General features: G+C 40.1%; 1 protein-coding gene across 6 annotated transcripts in view; it reads left to right on the top strand.

Moving 5' to 3' along the window:
- The window catches only part of RAB3GAP1 (RAB3 GTPase activating protein catalytic subunit 1), a 95487-nt gene extending 77465 nt beyond the window's left edge, over positions 1–18022 (top strand). For 2 of the 6 annotated variants that reach the window (XM_059704594.1, XM_059704599.1), the window contains 8 exons: positions 1961–2098; positions 5813–6040; positions 9438–9576; positions 9671–9774; positions 9914–10029; positions 12818–12920; positions 16428–16448; positions 17286–18022. In XM_059704594.1, coding sequence (XP_059560577.1) covers positions 1961–2098; positions 5813–6040; positions 9438–9576; positions 9671–9774; positions 9914–10029; positions 12818–12920; positions 16428–16448; positions 17286–17522 — 1086 coding nt within the window. In that variant the 3' untranslated portion in view covers positions 17523–18022. The remainder of the gene's footprint in view (positions 1–1960; positions 2099–5812; positions 6041–9437; positions 9577–9670; positions 9775–9913; positions 10030–12817; positions 12921–16427; positions 16449–17285) is intronic. The other 4 variants (XM_059704596.1, XM_059704595.1, XM_059704597.1 and 1 more) reach the window with 4 other exon arrangements.
- Positions 18023–21568: the final 3546 nt, after the last annotated feature.

Raw genomic sequence — 21568 nt, 5'->3', positions numbered from 1 at the left:
TACCACCCTAAGTATTTTATCTCTAAGTGGTAGCATTTATTAAGCATGTGCCAGGATTTATTCTTCACAGCAGTGTGACATTGAATGCTTGAGTGATTGTCCAAGGTCATAGAGCTGGGATTCATACACAAGCGCAGACTCTTAACCCCACTGTCATATTGCTTTTCCAATTATTACTCAACCTTCAGTATCAATGTGAGACTAAAAGTGATGCATGTTCATTGTAGAGAAAGGAAAACAAAAACTCATAATTTTATAATCCAGAGGTAATCACTGTTAAAGCAGTTCCTTCCCATTTTTCGTATATCAAACCATTTCCCTCTTACTGTATATCCATATTCTTTCCACTTTTTACACTTTATAAATAGTGCTGTAGTGATATTACTAGAACTGGAATTACTGGATCAGAGGACATGATCATAAGTGCTTGCCATGTATTGGTTGCCAGATTGTCTGAGAAGCCAACAATAATATATTCTCGTCTGCAGTGTTTGAAAGTTTTAGGTTTGTTTAAAAAATTAGGATGATACCAAAAAAAAGTCGTTTTCTTTTGTTTGTTGCTGTGTTTCGAATGCCATAGCTTTACCATGCTTCTGTATTTATGACAGATAGTTGTGAGAATTACTTGTCCTCAAGGCAGTGGTTCTCAACTGGGGAGTGATTTTGCCCGCAGGGAAATTTGACAATGTCTGGAAACATTTTTTTTGTTGTCAAGAGGTGGAGTGGTACCACTTGTATCTAGTAGGTCGAGACCAGAGATGCTGCTGAACACCCTGCAATGCATAGGACAGGCCCATGACAGAGAGTTACCCAGCCTAAAACGCCAGTAGTACTAAGGCTGAGAAACCCTGGTTTATAGTCAGCTCCTGAAATCTAGAAGAAATCCATTGACAAATACTCTAAACCAGCCGTGGGCAAACTACGGCCAGCTGGCCCGTTTGAAATGAATAAAACTAAAAAAAAAAAAAAGACCATACCCTTTTATGTAATGATGTTTACTTTGAATTTATATTAGTTCACACAAACACTCCATCCATGCTTTTGTTCCGGCCCTCCGGTCCAGTTTAAGAACCCATTGTGGCCCTCGAGTCAAAAAGTTTGCTCATCCCTGCTCTAAACACTTCTACATCTTACTCTGTTATCTAAGAATAGAAAAGATCAGTTTTTTTCTGACTTTAACTGCAAAACAGGAGAGCTTTGTTTGGTTAATCTCTGGATTGTTGAGTTCTTAATATTGCAATAAAATCTAATGAAATCAGTTCTCAGAGAACTTTTCCTAAAGCCCTTTGAAAGTTTCGCGATGTTTTCTGTCACTCTTAATGATTCTACAGTGTACCCTCCTTTAGATTTGCCTTAGCTTTTTTTGAGGTTGGGGGGGGGGGGCTTACCACTAAAATATATAATGTCTCTGATTCCCAAAACAAAAAATCCACAACTTCTTATGGGAATTAGTAATTAGAATATCTTTTGAACCTAAACTCAAAGCAACTCCTACAACATAAAACTTAATTTATTTGGGGGCTTTTAGTTGGGGTTCAATTCATTTGCCTTTAATTTTCATATATATCAATTTTCTTCTCTTATTAGTTACAATAAAACCTTATAGCAACTAGTGATATCCTACATAAAAAATCTCATTGGGATGTTATTTCTGTATCATTAACAGGCAGAAAAATGTTCAGTGCACCCAAATTTCTCTTTTAGCCATCAGTCCTCACCAAGGGGAACATGATAATCTTATTTGTTGTGGTTGGAGAGACCCTGAAAGTCATATTTATTCTTGTTAATTTGGTACGTTTATATGTAGGTTCCAGAAAACTTGTGAATTTCTCTGAAATTTTTTCCATACATACCTTGGGACTACTAGAGCTGAAATAAGTGTTGTCTTTGTTCTATTTTCGTAGCCCGGCTTTGTCTACACAAAGGCTGTTGCTGAGCTTTGTCCTTTTGTGCTTCACAGGAGCCAGCACCTATGACAGAAGACCTGCTAGAGGAGCAGTCGGAGGTTCTGGCTAAATTGGGCACCTCCGCGGAAGGGGCTCACCTCCGGGCACGCATGCAGAGCGCCTGTCTGCTGTCAGATATGGAGTCTTTTAAGGTGGGTCACACTGTCAGGGCTCAGGATTCTATTTTGAGTTATTCTGGGATAAAGCTGTGAAAGTCACTCAATAAAGTGGTATGAAGACCTGAATGTCCTTTTTATTAAAAGCTTTTATTTCATTAGTAGTTATAACATCCCGCTTCTATCTCCTAAAGGTTGTATTCAGAGTTGCTTCTTGAGTTTAAAAAAAACAAAGAACAATCTTTGAATAATAGTTGGAAGTTGAGACTTGAGTAATTTTTTATCTGCATTGGGATGTCTTCCTCCTTTGTGTGTGTGCAGCCAATATCATGCAAGGTTTTTAGGAAACCCTTAGGATTTAACATAGGTTCCTTCGTTCAACAGGCCTTTGATATTCTACTTTGTGACTTGCACTGTGATTAGATAAGTAAGAAATACAGTGTTTATTCTCAGTTACAGTCTGTTGAGGTTGTGTAAATAAGTGTGTGATGAGTTCTTTTATGAAGGCAGGTCTAAGAGGGGACTAACTCTACTGAGTGGGTCCGGGCAGATTTCTCAGATGAGTCCCCATTTAGGATGAGTAGGCATTTGCTCCCTACTCATTTTAGGCCTGTATCTAGACCATAGAGAATTCAGAGAATGATGACATTTAGCTTACTAGCTAAAAAAACCCAGGATGAAGGAAAGTATTATTATTATTACTTATTTTTAAAAGAAGAGACAAGTATATGTATATATTTTTGAAAACCAAGTAGGTAGCCCATTGAGCCACAGGGTTTCCTTTCTACTGCTGATCCCCAGAACTGTCTCCCAGGCACAGACTTTCCTCCTTACTCCATTGCACCATGATGGACCCCACATCCCCATTTCACACCCCTCCTCAGTTCTGCTCTATGCTACAGGCCAGCCTGAGTGTGAGTTTCTCCAACATAAACACCCATGAAAACACATGCCACTTTCATCTTCCCAGCTAGCAGGTTTGTGACAGTAAAAGGAAGCCTCTTATTCCCTGCTTATTCCCCCCATATTTACTAAAAGAAACAATCTTTAGTAAACCTCAAGAGCTGCATGTTTTCCTTAGAGACAAACGATACATAAAATGTGTGAGTTATTTTGTTCTGTGAAATAAGAAAGAGAGATGTGTTGTTTTAAAACAAACAGTTGGCACAATGATAAATAGAAGTCAGTTGGATCCTGGCCGGTGTGGCTCAGTTGGTTGTAGCGTTGTCCCATAACTCCAAAAGGTTGCAGGTTCAATTCCTGAGAGAGTGAAAAATCATTTGGCTCTCGGGGCATGTGTTAAATCAAAAAAGCAAATAAGAGAATTGGCTTAGGGAGTGTGTGCATAGTAGGCATTACTAGCCTGCCCAGTGGCTCTTTTGTTGTTGTTTCTTTTAATCCTCACCCGAGTTTATGTCCTTATTGATTATTTTTAGAGAGAGAGAGAAACATTGATGTGAGACAGAAACATCAATCAATCGCTTCCTGTAAGCACCCCGGCCAGGGGTGGAATCTGCAACCTAGGTATGTGCCCCGACCAGGAATTGAACCTACAACACTTTGGTGTATGGGGCGACACTCAACCACTGAGCCACTCTGGCCCGTTACCTGACCTCTGCCTGCCTTCATACTCATCTGTCCTTGTCCTACCACAGTATCCTTCCAGAGGCAAGTACAGAATGAAATCCAAATTGGAACTATAAAAGCTTTTCCCCATAGAAACATATCAGCTCCTGATGGTAAGGTTGTATATAATGCCTTCAACACTGCTTCAGCAAAACTAGAGTTCATTAGACTCTTTTGGATTAACCTGGGCACCTACAAACCTCTCATAACATTGTTTTAATCAGAAAATAGACTATTTCAAATAGCCTTTTTTACACATCTGTCCCTACGCAGGAATCAGGTCACATATTTAAGGAAATATGTAGTCACTCTAAAATAGATATGGTTGCCTCTCCCTTTTCGCGTAGGGGTGACTTGCTTTAGGGGCCCTTGGGAGCGTCCCCAGAGCTTTGGATGAATGCTGAGAGGGACCTGAGGTACCTACACCTTACAACCCCAGAAGCACAGGGCCTTTTTGTGAGCATGCCCTTGGATGCATACCTAGAACAGCAGAACAAAGACAAGCCAGAGCTGAAGTGCGCCTTGACCTTCTCCTGGTAGCAGTTTGTTTAGCCTGGTATTGGAAGAACAACCAGAGAGAAGAATGTGGTGTAAACTGTCTTTTTTTTTTTTTAAACATTCTGTGGTACAGGAGTTCAATATTATTTTCTTTTTTAAGTTTTCACTCTTCACTCAAGGCCTATTTCTGGGTTCCTAAGATGTTCTCAGTGGGTGTGGTATTGCCTGGTTAATATCCAGATCTTTGTGCATGAATCCTGATTCATGCAGTAATCTTGACCTTTTGCAGTTCACAGCAGTAGTTGTTGCCATGATGCCATATCCCTTAACAGGGGTGGGGAACACCCAGTCTGCAGGCCGTATAAGACCTGAGAAATCATTTGGTCTGGCCCTGCCAAGGCATTAAGGGTGAGTTAATTAAATGTTTGACCAAATATAGCAGGCTAATTTTTAAGTTGATAATTTTATGTGGCCCTCAAATGATGTTATAAATATCCAAATGGCCCTTGGCAGAAAAAGGTTCCCCACCCCTGCCTCAGAAGTTTATATTGTTGACTGGGTTAAGGTGGTAGCCAGTGAGCTCAAGAAGCAAGAATTAACAGTTTTGCTCTTCACATTTAAGATTAGCCATTCTCTTCAAGTCTGTTTGCATTTTGGTCTGAGGTTAATTTAATTCAAAAAGAAAGAAAATGACCTTCCACTTAGCACTTTGTTGATGTTTACATGACTTACTATTTCAGGCAATTAAATATAGTACTCATACAGGAAGATTATGTTGTGGTAGACTATATAACCAAAAGGTACGTGTTTAATGTGTGTACACGTATCCTTTGAGTATTAGGGGATAATACATATACCTATCCTTAGTACTCTGCTAATATATTACTGTATACTTGCAAAAGAGAAGTCTGTGCCTTACTACTAACACTGGGAAGCCTCTACTTTTATCCCAGCCTTAAATGTGGAATTACTTAAAGGATTTTGAAATACAACCTTGTAAATTCTATAGAATTATCCACTGAGTAAAAATTTAATTAGTTAGATTTGAGAAACCTGAACAATAATAGTTTGAATTTCAATTCCGTACCAGCACAAAAGCAGTTTATGTGAGAGTAATGTTGTACATAAAGCACAAGAATTTGATGGCTGAATAGAACATTTTTGAGGTTAGTTGATATTTACTGCAGTATTGATTTATTGAGGAGAAAAAAGAGCAGAATTTTCCCATTATTAGGTTGTTATGCTTTCATGTTGTGTATTATTTAATTTACATGACCTGCACTTATTTGATACTTTTCTAAGTTTTGAGTAGTTATGCTATAATTTAAAACTATGTAACTTACCTGTTTAAGAGAATTATTTTCACTTTACATAAAATTTTTATTTCCAAATTCATCAAATGGAAGTATTTTCTTTTTCTATAAAATAGAGACAGCAAAAGTAAAATGCTTTTAGTATTTTAACATTTGATCTGTTTTCGAGGTGACACCCAAACTCATGTCACATACTAGATTTTATAAATATTAGGTAGGCTTTTTGTGAAAGAGAAAGTATGATCTTGCAAACAGGTTTATCAGTAACTGTTGACTTATATTTGGTTCTGCTGAATTTTTGGCCTTGATTTAGGCAGCTAATCCAGGTTGCTGTCTGGAAGACTTTGTGAGGTGGTACTCACCCCGGGATTACATTGAAGAGGAAGTGATTGATGAAAAGGGAAACACGGTTCTGAAAGGAGAACTGAGTGCCCGAATGAAGATTCCAAGCAACATGTGGGTGGAAGCCTGGGAAACAGCTAAGCCAGTTCCTGCCAGAAGGCAAAGGAGACTCTTTGATGATACACGGGAAGCAGAAAAGGTAACTGAGGTTTGGGTATCTAACACTAAAGTGGTAGTTATTTTTCTAGCATTTTAAAAACTCACTATCATAGACATGAGAAGCAAAGCATTGAAATTTAATGAGCCTTTTATGTATCTACTATTTACACTTAAGATTTTAGAATTTAGTTGCAGTTAGGCCCAAAAATAAGATACCCATATTTTATGTAGCATGCTTACCATTGGACTGTCTCATCTCACAGCATATATCAAAAACCTTAAAAAATGGTCATGTCCTTTGATCTAGCAATTCTACTACCAAGAAATTTATTAAGGAAATAATGAGAAATATGTAAAGGTCAATGTACAAGAATGATGTTCAGCAAAGTTTTTTAGTGAAAAGTGCATATAACCAAAGTTACCAAAAATAAGCTTGGTTCGATAAATTATGGTATGATCATTTAGTGAACTGCTCTTCAATTACTAAAAAATATTTGGAATTCTAATGAATAGTGGTAGCTGCCTGATATCAAATTGCCCCACATACCCTCCTACCCACCATCCACCGGCCTCCCAAATAATCCCATGCACTTAATAAGTAATAAATAAATCCATGCCTTAAGCATTACTAGGAGACAGAGATTACAGTGACCTTCAAATTAAAACTATAAGTAGAGAAACAAGCCAAATACCAATGGAGTTCCCATTGCTGCAGGAGAGTGTGGACAGGGACTTTTAAGAAGAGCTGAGGGATACAGATGGAGCACAGAGTCACCCCAGAAAGAGAGAGCTTAACACTGGGCACCAAAGTACTTGGTACAGGTAGAGCTTGATAGTTCACAGCATGGCTACAGGGAGAGGCTTAAAGTAAGCTGGACGAGAAGTGAACACTCAGAGATACTGTCTTGGGAAACCAGATATATAGAGAAGGGTTGATACCCCTTAGATAAAGAAATGATGGGAAAGAAGGAAATGAGAGGGAAATTAAGGATCATGCAGAAGTGAAAGACAAACAAGGCTTATCAACCACCTGGCCAGTGTGGCTTGGTAGAGTGTCGATCTGTGAACTAGGAGGTCACGGTTTGATTCCCGGTTAGGGCACTTGCCTGGGTTGCGGGCTCAATGCCCTGTAAGGGGCATGATTCTCTTTCATCATTGATGTTTCTATCCCTCTCTCCCTCATCCTTCCTCTCCCAAATCAATAAAATAATAAAAGAAAAAAATCATCAATGAAGGAAAAATACCACATGATCTCACTCATTTCTGGATAATAAAGACCATTATAAACTTACGAACAAAAATAGATACAGAGGCAGAGCTGCCTCGAACAGATTGTCAAACTACAGCAGGAAGGCCGGGGAGGGTGGGAGGGCAGGCGGCCGGGGGGGGGAGGGGGGGGGGGGGGTAAGAGATCAACCAAAGGACTATATGCATGCATATAAGCATAACCAATAAGACACTGGGGGGTAGGGGAGGCCAGGGGATTGTCAAGGGCAGGGGGGGAAAAAAGGAGACATATGTAATACTCTTTGCAATACTTTAAGCAATAAAAATAAAAAAAATTTAAAAAAATAACATCAACCTCCCTCATCCTCTGCTGTCCTTTAAAGAAACTGCAGAAAAGGGGCACTTTCAAATTGTGGTATGACTAGGTATACTAAAGAGCAGACCACATCCATACAAAACTATAAAAAAACAAAATGCAGGTGGGTCAGTTAGCTAATGAAAACATTTCCCAGAAAATTGACCATGAAGCAGAAAATTGTTAACAACACACCATACATACTGAATCAGATATCTTTAAACAAGCATAGGGGATATGAAAAATCACTTTTAATCAGAAATACTAAAACCAAGAGCAAAAATGGACCCAAAAACTCTGCAAAGTAGTGAAACCACAGCTGGTTTAACAATATAGAAATAGAAGAAAAAGAACACCATATCAAAAATAAAGACTAAATGACAAAGGGCCCAAGAGAGAGTAGATTCGTATTGAAATATAATAAAAGGCATCAAGAAAAAGTGGCAAAAGGACTAAAGTGGGTTAGAGAGAAAGTAGTAGAAATGGAAAATAGGAAAAGTAGGAATAATACTCATTTTATCAGAGTCCTTGAAGAAAAATCAAAACACTAGCCCTGGTTAGGCGGCTCAGTTGGTTGGAACATCATCCTGCACACCAAAAGGTTGTGGATTTGATTTCTGGTCCAGCACATACCAATCATTGTCTCTACCTCTGCCTCTCCTCTCCCTCCTTCTCTCCCTCCCTCTCCTCCTTTTCTTCTCTCTCCCTCCCTTTCTCTCTCTCTCTCCCTCTCTCTCTCTCTCCCTCTCCCTCTCCCTCTCCCTCTCCCTCCCTCCCTCCCCCTCTCTCCAAAAATAAAAATAAAAACATATCCTCCAGTGAGGATTCAAAATCAAAGCACTAAAACAGAACTAATGTTTAAAACTGCAATCCAAGAAAATTTTAAAAAAGGAAGAAAATGGCATCACTTGTGCTACATAAAAGCCAGTGACATCAAACCTGGTTAATACCTTATCTGTTGCAGTTTTAACCTCTCCCAAAGACATAATCTTAATCAACCAGTATGGAATTCTGGCCAGGCACCAGTGAGGTAATGTCACCAGGGCCCTCTACCCCCATAGAAAGAAGAGTCAATCTGCATGATAAAAATGCTTTATTTTTTAAATCAGAAAAGTAAAACAATTTCCATTTTAGAAAAAGACAATAAAACAACCAACCCAAAAAAATCAATGGAGGGTCACTAGAAATGTTTAGAAATAATAAGTGAGAAAAACAGGTCACAAACAGTATTTTAGACACTTAATATTAGTTCATTTAATGTTATGTGTACTTGATATTTTGAAAAATTCTGGAATGAAAATGTTCCACCATTAAAAATTCTATCCCTAGATGGTATGATTTACAGGTAGTTTTTATTAATTTGTATGCATTACATATGGAAGTGGGGATGGGGGATATAAGAATATTAACCCTATTGAAGACAGAAGTATGCAGTTGTCTTCAGTAACATTATTCTTATCTTTGGAAGTAGTAGCTATTTACCTGGAATGTAGGGGTAGATACTAAGAGAAGAGAGCTCTTCTCTACTTTTGTTATAGATGTGAGTTCAGTGGTCCAAAGCAGCCGGTGTGCCACAGTAATTTTTAAAGCGTGCAACACCTGACCATTTAGTCAGGGACACTGATCTCTTTTCTCTCAGATTGTCAAATAAAAAAATGGCAGCAGCCAACACAATAGCCATCTGGTGTGAATGAATCAAAATTATACCTATTTTTTTTGTCAGATTGTCAAAAAATATATTTTTGGTGTGCTGCAGAATTCTAGTAATGAGTTTATGTGTGCCATGAGATGAAAAAAGTTGAAAATCACTGGTCCAGAGGATTTTTTGTTTCGTAAATGGCTGCTTTATTCGTAGGCAGCTGCATTGATCATTTATCTGAGTCTGTGCCTCCTCCAGGTGCTGCACTATCTGGCAATGCAGAAACCTGCAGACCTCGCTCGGCACCTGCTACCTTGTGTAATTCATGCAGCTGTACTCAAGGTAAAGGAAGAAGGTAAATGTCTTACTTGAATAGTAATTAGCTCATTTCTAAAATGAAAGTGTATTTTGTCTAACTTATTTAATGATGATTTTGATCTTTCTAATAGAAAGCCTGGAAAACATTTCTTCCGTTAAGAAGATTATCAAGCAGATAATATCCCATTCCAGCAAAGTCCTGCACTTTCCCAATCCGGAAGACAAGAAACTAGAAGTAAGTTGGGTGACTGTCAGCATCTCGCCAAGTACTCTCTCTTCCCAGTGGGCAGTAATTACTTTCAAGAAACATTTTAAAAGGCTTTGCCTTTCTTTGCTGTTTTCCAATGTTATGACTTTCTCTTTTCTATTGTTAGGAAATCATCCATCAAATTACTAATGTGGAAGCCCTAATTGCTAGAGCCCGCTCACTGAAAGCCAAGTTTGGAACTGAGAAATGTGAACAAGAGGAGGAAAAGGAAGATCTCGAAAGGTAATTGCTATTTGACGCACTCATTTTTGTCTGCAGTAGGAAAATCCACCACTGCTTTAGAAAATTTTAATGAAATATTGAGATTCTTTGTGATATTCTCCTATTATTTGCCAGCATTAGCCAGATTCAGAGGAATAATTATCAAAGTATTTGACCTCTACCGTATTTCTGAGTACTTTCTAGGTGTTTCCATTGCTCCCACTTGCAGAAGCAAGTCTACCAGGTCTCTCTTCCCAGCAAAGTCCTTGTTTGCTCCCGGAGGCGTGGTGCCTGTACCTGAGGAGAAGCCATTATTGACGCTGTCACTAGCAGTGCCGAGAGCTTTTCTTTCAGCTCTCACTGTTCCTTAACCACAGCCTGAGGGGTTCTGCAACTGTAATTCTGCTCAATATTCATTTAATTTTTTAAAAATACCTGTGAGAGCAAAGGTGCATTTATTGTGCACCTTGCAGATATGTTTGGAGAGTGACCGGTAGCCTCTCCAGGATGAGGCAAATGGCTGGGCCGGTCTTCTCCTGGCAGCATCATTATCAAGGGAGCCTTCAGTGTGAGCCCCTCTCTGTTTGTGCCCATTGAAAGGACATGTTGCTATAATGTGTGATAAAGTGTTTCCAAATTACCTACTTCAGTAGCTTGAATTTGTTATAATGTTAACATCGTCAGTAGCCTTTTCACAAGGAATGGCATTATTGATGCTAGAAAATTAATAGTCTATGACAAGGCATTTGCTATAGCTTCTAACAAGATTTTGTTTGAATTTTATATCTTTTGGTGAGTGAAATTTTCTCCCAGCTTTCTTTGTTCTTGAAAATGTCTTTTTTTCCTTTTCTGGATCCACTCTGTTCATCAGTTTATTTTGTTCATTAGATTCCACATATGAGTGAGATTATGTGATACTTGTCTTCCTCTGACTGCTTATTTCACTTAGCATAATACTCTCCAGGTCCCTCCGTGCTGTCTTAAAGGGTAAAAGATCCTTTTCTTTTTTTTCTTCTTTTTTTCTTTTTTACTGCTGCATAGTATTCCACGGTGTAAATGTACCACAGTTTTTTTTATCCACTCATCTACTCATGGGCACTTGTACTGTTTTCAGTCTTAGCTATTGTATAATTGCACTGCTATGAACATGGTGCTTGTTTTTTCTGATTGGTGTTTTGGGTCTCTTAGGATATATTCCTAGAAGGGGGATCACTAGGTCAAATGGCAGTTCCATATTTAATTTTTTGAGGAAACTCCATACTGTTTTCCATAATGACTGCACCAGTCTGCAATCCCACCAGCAGTGTAGTAGGATTTCCTTTTCTCCACATCCTCACCAGCTTGTCATTTGTTAATTTGTTGATAGTAGCCATCCTGACAGATGTGAGGTGATACCGCATTGTTATTTTAATTTGCATCTCTCTGATGATCTGTGAGTTTGAGCATTTTTTCATATACCTCTTGGCCATCTGTATGTCTACTTTGAAGAGGTGTCTATTTAGGTCCTTTGCCCATTTTTTGATTGGATTGTTTGTCTTCATTTTGTTAAGTCATATGAGTTCCTTATATATTTTGGATATTAACCCTTTGTCAGATGTATCTTTGCCAAATATGTTCTCCGATACAATAGGCTCCCTTTTCGTTTTATTGATGGTTTCTTTTGCTGTGAAGAAGCTTTTTATTAGATGTAGTCTCATTTGTTTATTTCCTTCTTAGTTTCCTTTGCTCAGGAGATATAGCCATAAACATATTACTACGAGAGATGTCTGAGATTTTGCTGCCTAGGGTTTCTTCTAGGATTTTTATGTTTTTCTGACTTACATTTAAGTCTTTTATCCATTTTGAGTTTATTCTTGTGTAAGTTGGTGATCTAGTTTCATTTTTCTTGCATGTATCTGTCCAATTTTCCCAACATCATTTATTGAATAGACTATCCTGACTCCATTGTATGCTCTCGCCTCCTTTGTCAAATATTAATTTAGCATAATGGAAAATGCCTTCCTTTTAAATGAGAAGAATGAGCTCTAATCAAGTGAGTCGTTTCTAAAATAGCAGTATCAGTCAGTGAGCAGGCAGTGCATGCCTGGTGGTTCTGCCTTCTACTCTCTTAGCTCTACTCTACAGATCTGAGATGGACTTGGCAGTACAGTACAGTATTTCCAGCACAAAATGGCACTGTTTATAGTCATGACACTGCCCAGCAAAACATGCATCTTGTGCATACATGCACATATGCACTTACACACCTCACAGGAGCAAAAGCAGCCCTGGCCGGGTGGCTTGGTTAATTGAAGCATCACCCTGTGCACCAAAAGGTTGTGGTTCGATTACTTGTCAGGGCACATACCTAGGTTGTGGGTTCAATCATCTGTTGGGGCATGGACAGGAGGCAACTGCTCCATGTTTCTTCCCCTCTTCCCCTTCCTCTCACTCTCTCAAATCAATTAAAAAACAAATAAACATATCCTTGAGTGAGGATTAAAAATATTAGTATTTTTAAAAGAAAAACAAGAAACATGAATCTTTGCTTTGTTGTATAAATGAAACTTGGTTTCTGTTATCAACTTTTACTGAATATTTCTTCTTATACTTTGACAGAGATGGGCTTTTCACAAATTTTATGAAAACACTTCAAAGGTAGTAAGAATTGTCATTTGAGTCCATTTTAATTCAAGTATCAATGTATCCTGTTATAAAGTTCCACTCCAGCCATGGTAGTTGAGCTTTATCAGTGTGAGGGTTTGCCCACAAAATTAATCTGGAGGGTGGATGGGAAGTGAGCAGCTCGCCTTCTATTCTTTCTCCCCAGGTTTGTGAGCTGCCTGTTAGAGCAGCCCGAAGTGCTGGTGGTGGGCGCGGGCAGAGGACACGCCGGCAGAATCATTCACAAGCTGTTCGTGAACGCACAGCGGGTACGTGAGGCTCCTCACTGACATGCCATGGCTTCGCCAGCCCCCTGCTCAGTGGGGCGCTGTTTTGATTCCGACACATGGCTGCTTCCACAGCTGCCGGCCCAGTGTGAACCTGGGTATTGCATTCAGATGTTGCTTTCTTATATGTTTAAGGAAAATGATAACTATATTTTAGGACCAAAATTTCAGAAGGGTCTGAAATCCATTGTTACAGAATCTGATAGGGACTCAGTGGCCAATGGCCAGTCCTGTGCTGTAGGAAAAAAATGTCGCCTACTTTCAAATTAGAGCGGGGCTCGATTTTACTGGTCAGACTCCATGTACAGCAAATGGTTTCACAGGTTAACTATGAAGTTAGTAAGTCTAACTGTTTTTATACGGTGAAGAGATCTAGCTGAAGAGGGTTCCTAGGAAGGAGGCACAGGGTTTCAGAGTTTGGGGATGGAAACGGGCTTCACAGGAATAAGCCTGATTTGAAACGGCGTCTTTATCATAACTTCTGCTATGAAAGTACAGGTTTAGAATCAGATCATACCTTCTGACATCCTAAAGCACTGAGATTGCGATTTTCATAGAGATGCTTCTAGTTAGCCTTTGTACTGATGCTCTCTGTACCGCTCTGTTCATGGGTAGAGGTGCTGGCATCCCAACGGTGACCTCATGTCCGGGCTCGTTAACCCTAAAGGTTCTGTTAGAATATTACCCAGTGTAGTAAGTCCTGGTGCCTTACCTGACAGTGAGGACACTGGAATGACCCAGATTTGAAGGTGTGATTCTCAGAATCAAATAAGAAAAAGACTTTTAATGGGTTTACACAGGAGTAAAAACTTCATAATCTCCTTTGAGTTTATCTGGAGTATTCTATTTAATATATCAAAGTCAGGGCCAAGTATATTGATCTGAATTTTTAGGAAGAATTAAAACCTGAGATTATTTATGAAGGTAGCTCTTTAAATTTAAGAATTTCCAGTTAAAAACTAAGTATTTCAGTTCCTTATAAATGAGAGTTCTAGAAAGCAATAGATAATTACTTTGATTTATTCTGTTTTTGTCTCTGGCATGAAACCAAGAACTGAGTTTGTTTTCACACCCTATGTCTTCTTTGCCTGCTTACTCACCAGATGCTCATGAGCTCATTTCTTGTTATCACCAATATGAACTTTCCTCATATTGCAAAAACTCTCCTCAGTTTCTAAAATTTGTGTGTTAAGAGGATTTAAAACCTAAAGTGTTCATATATTTAATGCTGAGAGTGTTACTTGTTTGAATAGTTATGCAAAATTATTCTCCCCAAAATGGAAATAGCCTCCAAACCCCCCACCTCCCAGACTATAAGTAAAGGCTCATTGTAAAAATTTGGGCAACACGGAAAATTCTAAAGGAATCATTAGTCACATTAAAAATTAATCACATTAATCTCCCCACTGATGATCACTGCCAACATTTAACAAGTAGTGTATGCAAATATATGTATATTTTACAAAAATAGGATTATCTATCTATATAAAAGCCTAAATGACCGTTAGAACAGAACAGCTAGTCGGCCAGTCGCTGTGACCTGCACTGACCATGAGGAGGCAGACGCTCAATGCAGAAGCTGCCCCTGGTGGTCACTGCGCTCCCACGGCCAACCTCCTGCAGCCCCTCTGGCTGGCCGGCCCCCCCATAGGCCTCAATCGTCAGCCAGGCTGAGGAACCCCACCCAGACATGAATTCGTGCACCGGGCCTCTAGTCCTATGTAATAAAGGCTAATATGCAAATTTTCCCTTCGACTAGGAGTTCAACCAGGGGGCGGGGCCAGCCAGCCAACTTCTCGCATCCCCTCTTCCCAGCTGACCAGACCCCACCTGTGCACGAATTCATGCACTGGGCCTCTAGTATTATATAATTTATTATTCTTGTTGTCTACACAATATAATTATCTTTTTACATCAATAAATATGAGTGTATCATCTTTTCAGGGCCTCATCATATAGCCAATCTGAAATTGTTCATTCATCCCACATTATGTAATTGTAAAAGATTTCAAACTTCCATACCTTGTAGTGAATGTTTCAGGGAATTGGCAGACTAATCCATAAATCAAGCACTTGGTTGGTACATTTCTAAATTCAGTCCTTAAATGCCTGGCTAATGAAAACCATTCAAGTGTATTCATGTAACTTTTTTTTCATAACTGACATTGTGTATCAGTTTACTAATATAGGCACACAGTAATTTTATATATTCATACATTTTAGCCCTGGCCAGTCTAGCCCAGCAGTTAGAGTGTTTGCCCGAGGACCAAGGGGTCGTGTGATCAAGGGCATGTACCTGGGTTTCAGGTTCACTCCCTGGCCCCTGTCCAGGCAGGTGAGGGAGGCAACCAATCAGTGTGTCTCCCTCACATCAATGCTTTTCTCTCTCTTCCCTCCCCCCCCCCCCACTTCCACTCTCTCTAAAAATCAATGGAAAAAATATCCATTGGTGAGAATTAACCACAAAAAATCATACATTTTTGTTGTTGTTTTTGTTAATCCTCACTTGAGGATATTTTTCCATTGATGCCTTTTTTTTTTTTTTTTTTTTTTTTTTTTTTAGGCAAAGTGGAAGAGAGAGGGAAAGACAGAGAGAAACATCAGTGTGAGAGAAGCACATCGATTGGTTGCCTCCTGCACAAGCCCTGACCAGGGCCTGAGCTGGGGAGGAGCCTGCAACCGAGGTACATGCCCTTGATCGGAATCAAACTCAGGACCCTTTAGTCCACAGGCTAACACTCTATCCACTGAGCCAAACTGGCTAGAGGGAAAAAAAATCATACATTTTAATTAACTTCATGATTATATGTTTCAGTGGTATATACGTAAATGGAATTCATCAAATAAACCACTGATTTGATTTTGCTTCATTCTTGCTAAATTGAATAACTCTGAGACCTTTTCTTACATCTATTGGATTATCTATTTTTCAAGACATGAACACTTTTTTTAGCATCTTAATTTTTTAGTAAAACTCATAAGATTCTTTGCCCGGCCGGTATGGCTCAGTGGTTGAGCATCGACCCATGAACGAAGAGGTCACTGGTTCTATTCCTGTTCAGGGCACAGGTCCAGGTTATGGGCTTATCCTCACCCAGTAGGGGGTGTGCAGGAGGCAGCCGATAAATGATATTTCGCTCATTGATGTTTCCATCTCTCTATCCCTCTCCCTTCCTCTCTCTCTCAAAAAAAATCAATAAAAACTTGTTTTTTAAAAGTGGTAGATTTTTGTTAAATCATTTTCCCATTAAATGACATTCTGTACGTCACCTGTTGAGCCATCAGATGCATGAGTAGTGGGTATGTCTGCTCAGTTTGATAACTAGGTGTGTTGTATGTTTGTCTTGATAATTCTTTTGATAGAATCATGTTCCTTAATATAGTGCATGCTGTCTGAAATAATCTTGAAATTCCTTGTCTCTTTTTAAAACCATCTTGCTTGTTTTTGTTTCCCTTTCATCACTGTTTCTTTTCTCACCCTTTCTCAAGCTGACTGAATCTTCTGATGAGGTAACAAACAGCCTTGTCCCTCATAGTTTCTTGTTCCTTCCCCTCCCTCTAACTTCGTAAGATCATTAAGACTAACGACCTCTTTAACAGTTTGGATTTGACATACCTTTCTTGCTGATTCTTGTATAACATAGTTTCATATTTCCATTGCCAAAATTTTTTTTTTTTCCAAATCAGGGGTATTCTGAAAGAAATACAGTGATCAGAGAAATGAAACAACTATAGCAATCAGAGTTAAATTGAAGACTAATTGAATATGTATTTTATGCAATTTTAATGAGAAAATAGATGCCTTTGATATTGAGAACTTCTCTTTTGTTGCCATTGCTACATTACATAGACCTCACTGCTACCTCAGATTAGCTGCCCAGCAAACAATACCACTGTCCCGTTTTAATTCGACCAGTGAACCTTAAAAAGAATTGGAACCCAGCATAAAAAACACCTTCCTAGCCTCTGTGAGAACCAACTCCATTACTGGACTGAGGACATCAGACTCTCTTGGGTCTTTGCTAGAAGAAACACAGAAACCAGCATATTTTCCCTCTTCATCAGGTGTTTGAATATGGCCCCCACTTTTCAAAGCAGATTGCCCGGTAGTCATTATCCCTTCTGTCTCTCTCACCAATTTATTTGTAACCTCTGGCAGCTCATGTAGTGTTTCAAACTTCTTGTATTTTCTGTGTTGTGTTCTTGAGTAGTCATAACATAGTTGACAACATTACTGAATAATGTAGAACATTTTTCTGTATTTATCATGTTTATTCATCTGTCCTTCATAGTGATGTAAGTTTAGCACCGACTTGATCTTGAATTTAGCATTTGATTCTATTCAAGGCTGCAGCCATGGCTCCACCGGAGGAGGAACTGAAGAGAATGGGCTCTGCAGAGGAGAGAAGGCAGAACTCCGTGTCTGACTTCCCACCCCCTGCCGGCCGGGAACTCATTCTGCGCACCACGGTGCCCCGCCCCGCCCCCTACTCCCGAGCTCTGCCTCAGCGCATGTACAGTGTTCTCACCAAGGAGGATTTCCGGCTGGCAGGTGCTTTTTCATCAGACACCTCCTTCTTCTAGTTCTTCCTGGGCACCCCATTGTGACTTCAAAGGCAGTGCTGACCCCTTCTGTGGGAAGGAGGTTGTGTTGGTCAGAACCTGGGAGGCCTGAAGAGGGCCTGTCCAGTTGAAGGATCAAGCGTCGTACTGGCATCTGAAAGACTTTCTGGTGCCAAGCTTGGGCAGGGTAGTAGCTTGTGGGGTCCGAGGTAATGGGCTTGAACTATTGAAAGATTTCTTTCCCAAAGAGATGGCCCTTGGGGTGGGGTTGGGGACCAAAAATGCAGGAGCTCTCTGTACTCACTCTGTTGTGTTCAAGATTGGGTTCATTTATTCTTTCTGTGACTGTCCCTTAGGCTGTTGCCTTGCATTTATAGTCTGTGCAAACACTTCTTATTTTTATTAGTATCAAGTATGCAAAGTAGAGGATCTGTTAACTCAGATTTCTGGGTGTTTTGGAGGTAGAATCTATTCCCAGAATCTGTGTTTTTAATATATTAAATGGCATTCTGTTTATTCAATCACCTGGTCACCATTTTTATTATACTAATTAACTTTCGATGAGCATTTTGAATATTCTAGGAGAAATCCTAGAGTTTCACATAGATATGTGTTTTTCCATATATGACCTAAATGTATTCCTTCTGATAAAACTATATTAAATGTCACTGCAAATTAGTTTGATACCTACTAGTATCTTGTAAGGCTTCTCTTACTTGTTTTGTTTTGGGTGCCATGTAAAAAGATAGCCTGCAAATTATTGTTCTCTCCTTCCCTTCTTGTTCAGTCTGCATTCCTTTTGTGTGGTTGCTGGTTGGATACCATATTTAATGAAGTATAACAAAAATACTGTCTTGGTACATAGAGATTATCATGCAGTTAGTATAATTTGGTATATGTGCTAATGTAATGAATAGATTATTATTTCAGTGAACTATTTTACTTCTGTATTTTAGTTAAAATGAAAATAATGGATGGGGATATGGAGTAGGACTAGCATAAGGACAACCACAGAATACTTCTAGTTGTCTGATGATCAAGATTTATGATGTCTGTGTTGCTATAGGGCCTTTGTTCAATAATCTTAAATCTATTTTTAGGCCTAAAGTTCCCACTTTAATCCAAAGTAAAAAATGCTTATAATGAAGCATAGACCTTGCAGTGAAACTTTAAAGAATTAATAGATCTGTGTAAACCTGTTATATTATTTTTGTAAAAAAAAAAAAAAAAGAGTATGTGTGTACATATTTAAGTGTGTGTGTGTGTGTGTGTGTGTGTGTGTGTGTGTGTGTGTGTGTGTGTGAAGGAGGGAGGCCGGTTGATCACCGCCAGCCTCCACAGAGCTCTTCTGTGAGATGCTGGACTGGTTGATGGTGCACCACAGAGATACAACGAAGACGAAGTCTGTCTGCCTTCCAGTGGGACGTTAATAAGAAAGACACATTTTACAGAGAGAGGTTGGGCTTCAGAATGGCATTGTGAGTCTAATAAAAAGGAAGTGCTGCTTTCTCTGGCTGGTTTTCTCTTTTTTTCTTCCCTCTGGTGTTTCATTGTTATTTTACTTAATTTTATACTATCTCAGATCTTGCTAACTGTTTGCAGCCTGCTGGGTCTTGCAGGAATCTCAAGAATATTCTTTGTATCTTTTTTAAAATGGGACTTACCCCATTTTACTTTTATTATAGTTAAGTGTTTATTTCACAGGTATTTTTAAGAAATAAAAACCAGGTACTATACTAGGCATTGAAAACAAAACAGAAACCAGAACTCCCTCCTCCTTTCAGAGACCTTCGTGTCACTAGGGAAGGCTGATACCATGCTGCCATAAAGTGGAGAGTACAGCCCACCAGCTATGCATGGGAGGTCCAGTATGTACCATATCACTGTATTCATTCACTCGTTGGCATGGAGAGTAATACAGGCAATAACAGTGATGCAGGTGAGGTATTGTGGGAGAGGTTTCTCACTCACGCTAGGGATTAGGAGAGTCTGTCTAGATCAGGGTTGGGCAAACTTTTTGACTCGAGGGCCACAATGGGTTCTTTTTTTTTTTTTTTTTTTTTTAATATATTTTATTGATTTTTTACAGAGAGGAAGGGAGAGAGATAGACAGTTAGAAACATCGATGAGAGAGAAACATCGATCAGCTGCCTCCCGCACATCCCCCACCAGGGATGTGTCCGCAAGCCAGGTACATGCCCTTGACCGGGATCGAACCTGGGACCCCCCAGTCCGCAGGCCGACGCTCTATCCACTGAGCCAAACCGGTTCCGGCCACAATGGGTTCTTAAACTGGACCGGAGGGCCGGAACAAAAGCATGGATGGAGTGTTTGTGTGAACTAATATAAATTCAAAGTAAACATCATTACATAAAAGGGTACAGTCTTTTTTTCAATAGTTTTATTCATTTCAAACGCGGCCCACGGGCCGTAGTTTGCCCACGGCTGGTCTAGATTGAGAGCAGAAGGTGAGTAGGAGCTGACAAAGAGGGGGAAAGAACTACAGTAATTCCCCCATCCTTACGTGTTTGCCCTACTTTATTGGGATTTTACCACTGCTCCCATCACGTGGAATTCGTTTTTCCATCCCTTCAGTATGGGCTTAGCCCTGTCTTTCTTTCATCAGTGACTGTTAGCAAGCAAGCATGACACAGGCCAAGAGCTGAAAGTACTTGCACACTGGGCTGCCTTCTCCTCCTGCAGGAACCTGAGACATGCCAAGGGCCCACTGAAGGAAGCACGTTGGGGAGGTTTGTGATGCAGAAGTTCCTGATGCAGGAGGGGATAGAAAGTGTGTTATAGGTGAGGAAATAGAATGAGCCAAAACTCAGAAGCAAAAGAAACTGTCTTGAGAGAAGAGCCAGCATTTCCGCTTGTGCGGAATGTGGCACCCAGTGTGTGAAGAGGCAAGAGATGAAGATGGTACGGCGAACAGGTGAGATTAGGGTGTTGTATGTGACCCCAGCGAGGAGTTCGGGCAGGGTGAGTCGCTGAGGAGTTTTAAGCAAGGGTGGGGCGGGTTCAGCCGTGAGCAAACTACAGCCTGCGGGCTGTTTGAAATGAATAAAACTATTGAAAAAAAAAGACCGTACCCTTTTATGTAATGATGTTTACTTTGAATTTATGTTAGTTCACACAAACACTCCATCCATGCTTTTGTTCCGGCCCTCGGGTCCAGTTTAAGAACCCATTGTGGCCCTCCAGTCAAAAAGTTTGCCCACCCCTGGGTTAGATGGTAATTTAGCAGGACAAACGGATTGGGGAGTCTGGGAAAGTGTGCATTCCTAGTTCTTGCACTAAATTGGAAAGTAGCAATTATATGGTCGGTGTTTTTTCCTCTTGTGCTTTGTACTGTGCTGCAAAGCCTGACAAATGCGCACAGCACCCACGTGACGTCCTCAAGCGGGCCCTCCCACGCCTGTGTGTTCCTATACCACCACGGTAATTCAGATTTCTCTGCAGGTTGGGATTTTGTAAAGTCCAGGAAGCATTTATATTTATTTTCCATTCAGCAAGTGTTTATTGAGTGCCAACTCTGTGCCAGGCACTGTTCTGGGCAACAAGAATTCAGCAGTGAGCAGGATAGATGAAAGACCGTCGTGGACATGACAGGAAAGGACACCGGGGGGACGGAGAAGGGCTTTGTGGACGGGGGACAGGGAAGGCCCGAGTGGTGACATTTGAGCAAAGACCTGCATGGAGTGAAGGCTGCCGCCTCAAGAGTGTCTGGCAGATGATTCTAGGCAGCGCAGCATCTAGAGCAGAGGACGAGGTGTTATGGGTTAGCTCAGCGAGATAGACCACCGACTCAGAATTTAAATTTTAAGAGCCTTTATTAAGCTGACCAGCTGACTGCTGGCCGTGTCCTTCCCATAAGAGCCCACAGCTTGCAGTGCAGACCAAGAGTACAGCAAGACCTTTTATCTGCAACACTACAAAGTTTTTTTTAAAAAAAATAGAAAAAAAACTTGCCTCAGTCTTTGATGATGGTGGTGGCGTGGCGGGCTCATCACACGTGGGGCCGGGCTTGGTCTCCTGACCTCGGGTCACTGAGGGGCCAGGGGGCC

The sequence above is a fragment of the Myotis daubentonii genome, chromosome 7 (assembly GCF_963259705.1).
Source record: "Myotis daubentonii chromosome 7, mMyoDau2.1, whole genome shotgun sequence".
NCBI lineage: Eukaryota > Metazoa > Chordata > Mammalia > Chiroptera > Vespertilionidae > Myotis > Myotis daubentonii.
This window is presented reverse-complemented; position numbering and strand designations above follow the sequence as displayed.